Source organism: Oncorhynchus kisutch, unplaced genomic scaffold (genome assembly GCF_002021735.2).
Source record: "Oncorhynchus kisutch isolate 150728-3 unplaced genomic scaffold, Okis_V2 Okis09a-Okis19a_hom, whole genome shotgun sequence".
Taxonomy (NCBI): Eukaryota; Metazoa; Chordata; class Actinopteri; order Salmoniformes; family Salmonidae; genus Oncorhynchus; species Oncorhynchus kisutch.
This window is the reverse complement of record NW_022261985.1, coordinates 7,592,183-7,597,287: the sequence shown is the minus strand read 5'-3', so window position 1 is coordinate 7,597,287 and position 5,105 is coordinate 7,592,183. Positions and strand designations below refer to the sequence as shown.

Below are 5,105 nucleotides of genomic sequence, written 5' to 3'. Positions count from 1 at the left end.
CTCTCTCCCTGTCTCCTCTCTCTATGTCTCCTCTCTCTGTACCCTCTCCCTCTGTCTCCTCTCTCTCTCTGTATCCTCTCTCTCCTCTCTCTTCTCTCTCTCCTCTCTCTCCTCTCTCTTCCCTCTCTCCTCTATCTCTGGCAGACAGATTTATTATCTCTGCTAGACACATTGTCCGGAGGAATACCTTTCTTCCAACCTGTCACACACACACACACGCACACACACACACACGCACACATACACACACACACACACACACACACACACACACACACACACACACACACACACACACACACACACACACACACACACACACACACACACACACACACACACACACACACACGCTCCCTCTCTCCCCCCACTCTCTCTCTTTATATTAAATCTGGCCAAATTACAACCATTCTTTAGACCACAGACAGGTGTATTAGCCTGCGAGGAATCATTTCAGATTGACTTCTCTCGCCATTCCTCTCTCCTTCCACCCTCCCTCCCTCCCTCCCTCCCTCCCTCCCTCCCTCCCTCCCTCCCTCCCTCCCTCCCTCCCTCCCTCCCTCCCTCCCTCCCTCCCTCCCTCCCTCCCTCCCTCCCTCCCTCCCTCCCTCCCTCCCTCCCTCCCCTCCTCCCTCCCTCCCTCCCTCCCTCCCTCCCTTTCTCCTTATCCCTCCCTCCCTCCCTCTATTCCAATGCATTGCTAGATGAGGACCATGGGAAGTCTCTGTGATATAACCATGATACCCAACCAGCCAGATTATTTAATTGAGCGATTCATCTCAGTTTTAATGGCTGTGTTATAGACGTGTTGTAATCACGCCAGAGGATTGTATATTTAACTTTGGCCACGACCCAAATAGCAACCAATTCTTTATGTAGTGCACTACCCTTGACCAGGCAAAAGTAGGGCACTAGGGCCCTAATCAAAAGTAGTGCACTATAAAGGGAATATGGTGTAGTTTTGGGACGCAGACAAAGTGAACTACTGGGGAGGTATACTTCATGTTCCTCCCTCTCATCATTACTATTCTGTACGTAGAGAGAGTCATCGTCTCTGCTGTGAGATGTGTTCAGAACTATTAATGGCTGAAGATTCACCTTGAGTACGACCATCCAGGACCCTGTATAATGTCTGTCCCGTTGTCCCTGGTGTAATGGTCTGTCTGTCTGTCTGTCTGTCATGTTGTCCCTGGTTTAATGGTCTGTCTGTCTGTCTGTCTGTCTGTCTGTCTGTCTGTCTGTCTGTCTGTCTGTCTGTCTGTCTGTCTGTCTGTCCTGTTGTCCCTGGTGTAATGGTCTGTCTGTCTGTCTGTCTGTATGGTGATGAGGTATATGGTATAATGGTCTGTCTGTCTGTCTGTATGGTGATGAGGTATATGGTGTAATGGTGGCTCCATTGGTGAACAGTAACAGGTGTATGAAGCTGGAGAACATGGCCCCATTGGTGAACAGTAACAGGTGTATGAAGCTGGAGAACATGGCCCCATTGGTGTACAGTAACAGGTGTATGAAGCTGGAGAACATGGCCCCATTGGTGAACAGTAACAGGTGTCTGAAGCTGGAGAACATGGCCCCATTGGTGTACAGTAACAGGTGTATGAAGCTGGAGAACATGGCCCCATTGGTGTACAGTAACAGGTGTATGAAGCTGGAGAACATGGACCCATTGGTGAACAGTAACAGGTGTATGAAGCTGGAGAACATGGCCCCATTGGTGAACAGTAACAGGTGTATGAAGCTGGAGAACATGGCCCCATTGGTGAACAGTAACAGGTGTCTGAAGCTGGAGAACATGGCTCCATTGGTGAACAGGTGTATGAAGCTGGAGAACATGGCTCCATTGGTGAGGTGAACAGGTGTATGAAGCTGGAGAACATGGCTCCATTGGTGAACAGTAACATGAAGCTGGAGAACATGGCCCCATTGGTGTACAGTAACAGGTGTCTGAAGCTAGAGAACATGGCCCCATTGGTGAACAGTAACAGGTGTATGGAGAATACACCATTGGGACTGGAATGGGATCAGCTCATTACTATTATATCATGTTGGTTTGGAGATAATGAAGGTAATGTTGTAACCTGTAACCAGTGGAACAAATGGTTATGATAATATATGATGGTGATGTATTGTAGGTCCTGTGAGTTAGGGAGGTGGAACAGAGGCCAGATGGTTATGATAATGTATGATGGTAATGTAGTGTAGGTCCTATGAGTTAGGGAGGTGGAACAGAGGCCAGATGGTTATGATAATGTATGATGGTAATGTACTGTATGTCCTGTGAGTTAGGGAGGTGGAACTGAGACCAGATGGTTATGATAATGTATGATGGCAATGTAGTGTAGGTCCTGTGAGTTAGGGAGGTGGAACTGAGACCAGATGGTTATGATAATGTATGATGGTAATGTACTATAGGTCCTGTGAGTTAGGGAGGTGGAACTGAGGCCAGATTGTTATGATAATGTATGATGGTACTGTACTGTAGGTCCTGTGAGTTAGGGAGGTGGAACTGAGGCCAGATTGTTATGATAATGTATGATGGTAATGTACTGTAGGTCCTGTGAGTTAGGGAGGTGGAACTGAGGCCAAATGGTTATGATAATGTATGATGGTAATGTACTGTAGGTCCTGTGAGTTAGGCAGGTGGAACTGAGGCCAGATGGTTATGATAATGTATGATGGTAATGTAGTGTAGGTCCTGTGACTCAGGGAGGTGGAACTGAGGCCAGATGGTTATGATAATGTATATTGGTAATGTCGTGTAGATCCTATGAGTTAGGGAGGTGGAACTGAGGCCAGATTGTTATGATAATGTATGATGGTAATGTCCTGTGAGTTAGGGAGGTGGAACTGAGGCCAGATGGTTATGATAATGTATGATGGTAATGTACTGTAGGTCCTGTGAGTTAGGGAGGTGGAACTGAGGCCAGATGGTTATGATAATGTAGATGGTAATGTACTGTAGGTCCTGTGAGTTAGGGAGGTGGAACAGAGGCCATATGGTTATGATAATGCAGTTGGTAATGTACTGTAGGTCCTGTGAGTTAGGGAGGTGGAACAGAGGCCAGATGGTTATGATAATGGATTGTGGTAATGTTTCATTCTATGTGATGTAATGATAACTACATGCCAGACTATTAACAACATGCTGTCTCTCTCCCTCTCTGTCTCTCCCTCTTTGTCTCTCTCCTCTCTCTCACCCTCTCTTTCTCTCCCCACCCCTCTCGCTCTCCCTCTCTCCTTTTATCTCCCTCTGTCTGTCTCTCTTTCTCTACCCCCCCCTCTCTCTCTCCCTCTCTGTCTCTCTCTCTCTCTCTCCCTCTCTGTCTCTCTCTTTTCTCTCCCTACCCCTCTCTCGCTCTCCCTCTCTCCTTTTATCTCCCTCTGTCTGTCTCTCTTTCTCTACCCCCCCCCCTCTCTCTCCCTCTCTGTCTCTCTCTCCCTCTCTGTCTCTCTCTCTCTCTCTCCCTCTCTGTCTCTCTCTTTCTCTCTCTCCCTCCTTCTGTCTCTCTCTTTCTCTCTCCCTCTCTGTCTCTCTCTTTCTCTCTCTCTCCCTCTCTCTCTCTCTCCCTCTCTGTCTCTCTCTTTCTCTCCCTACCCCTCTCTCGCTCTCGCTCTCCCTCCCTCCTTCTATCTCCCTCTGTCTGTCTCTCTTTCTCTACCCCCCCCCCCCTCTCTCTCTCCCTCTCTGTCTCTCTCTTTCTCTCTCCCTCCTTCTGTCTCTCTCTCCAGATGTCAGGAGGAGTGTCCGGGGGGGTCGTACGGTCCTCAGTGTTCACATAAGTGTGACTGTCAGAACAGAGCGAGGTGTTACCATGTCAACGGGGCCTGTCTGTGTGACGAGGGGTTCAAAGGTCCGAGCTGTCAGGACAGGTTCTGTCCCTCTGGACTGTATGGACTCATCTGTGATAAATACTGTCCCTGTAATACCTCAAACACACTCAGGTACCGTCTGTATGGACTCATCTGTGATAAATACTGTCCCTGTAACACCTCAAACACACTCAGGTACCGTCTGTATGGACTCATCTGTGATAAATACTGTCCCTGTAACACCTCAAACACACTCAGGTACCGTCTGTATGGACTCATCTGTGATAAATACTGTCCCTGTAACACCTCAAACACACTCAGGTACCGTCTGTATGGACTCATCTGTGATAAATACTGTCCCTGTAACACCTCAAACACACTCAGGTACCGTCTGTATGGACTCATCTGTGATAAATACTGTCCCTGTAACACCTCAAACACACTCAGGTACCGTCTGTATGGACTCAGCGATAAAGTAGCATTTCTTCAAACAGTGAAGGAGGATGAGGAGGAAGAGGATGAGGAGGAAGAGGAGGATGAGGAGGAAGAGGAGGAAGAGGATGAGGAGGATGAGGAGGAAGAGGATGAGGAGGAGGAAGAGGAGGAGGATGAGGAGAAAGAGGAGGAGGAGGAGGGGGAGAATGAGGAGGAGGAAGAAGATGAGGAGGAGGATGAAAGTTGGTAGATAAAAAGCTTGTCTGCTGATCAATGATGATTATTTTATATTCAGTTTTATCTTAAACTAAGAATGTCAGTTAAGAACAAATTCTTATTTACAATGACGGCCTACCGGGGAACAGTGGGTTAAGTGCCTTGTTCAGGGGCAGAACAACATATTTTTACCTTGTCAGCTCGGGGATTCGAGCTTGCAACTTTTCGGTTACTGGCCCAACGCTCTAACCACTAGGCTACCTGCTGGTTACTAGTCCAACGCTCTAACCACTAGGCTACTTGCTGGTTACTAGTCCAACAGTCTAACCACTAGACTACCTGCTGGTTACTGACCCAACACTCTAACCACTAGACTACCTGCTGGTTACTAGTCCAACAGTCTAACCACTAGGCTACCTGCTGGTTACTGGCCCAACGCTCTAACAACTAGGCTACCTGCTGGTTACTAGTCCAACGCTCTAACAACTAGGCTACCTGCTGGTTACTGGCCCAACGCTCTAACAACTAGACTACCTGCTGGTTACTAGTCCAACGCTCTAACCACTAGGCTACCTGCTGGTTACTAGTCCAACAGTCTAACCACTAGACTACCTGCTGGTTACTGACCCAACACTCTAACCACT

The 5,105-nt window shown here is 48.0% G+C and overlaps 1 protein-coding gene across 1 annotated transcript in view; it reads left to right on the top strand.

The window, feature by feature from the left end:
• Positions 1 to 4,381, top strand: part of LOC116360524 (multiple epidermal growth factor-like domains protein 10) — a gene marked incomplete at both ends in the record, with an annotated part of 15,984 nt that extends 11,603 nt beyond the window's left edge. The window contains one exon of the mRNA XM_031815231.1: positions 3,730 to 4,381. Coding sequence (XP_031671091.1) covers positions 3,730 to 4,381 — 652 coding nt within the window. The remainder of the gene's footprint in view (positions 1 to 3,729) is intronic.
• Positions 4,382 to 5,105: the final 724 nt, after the last annotated feature.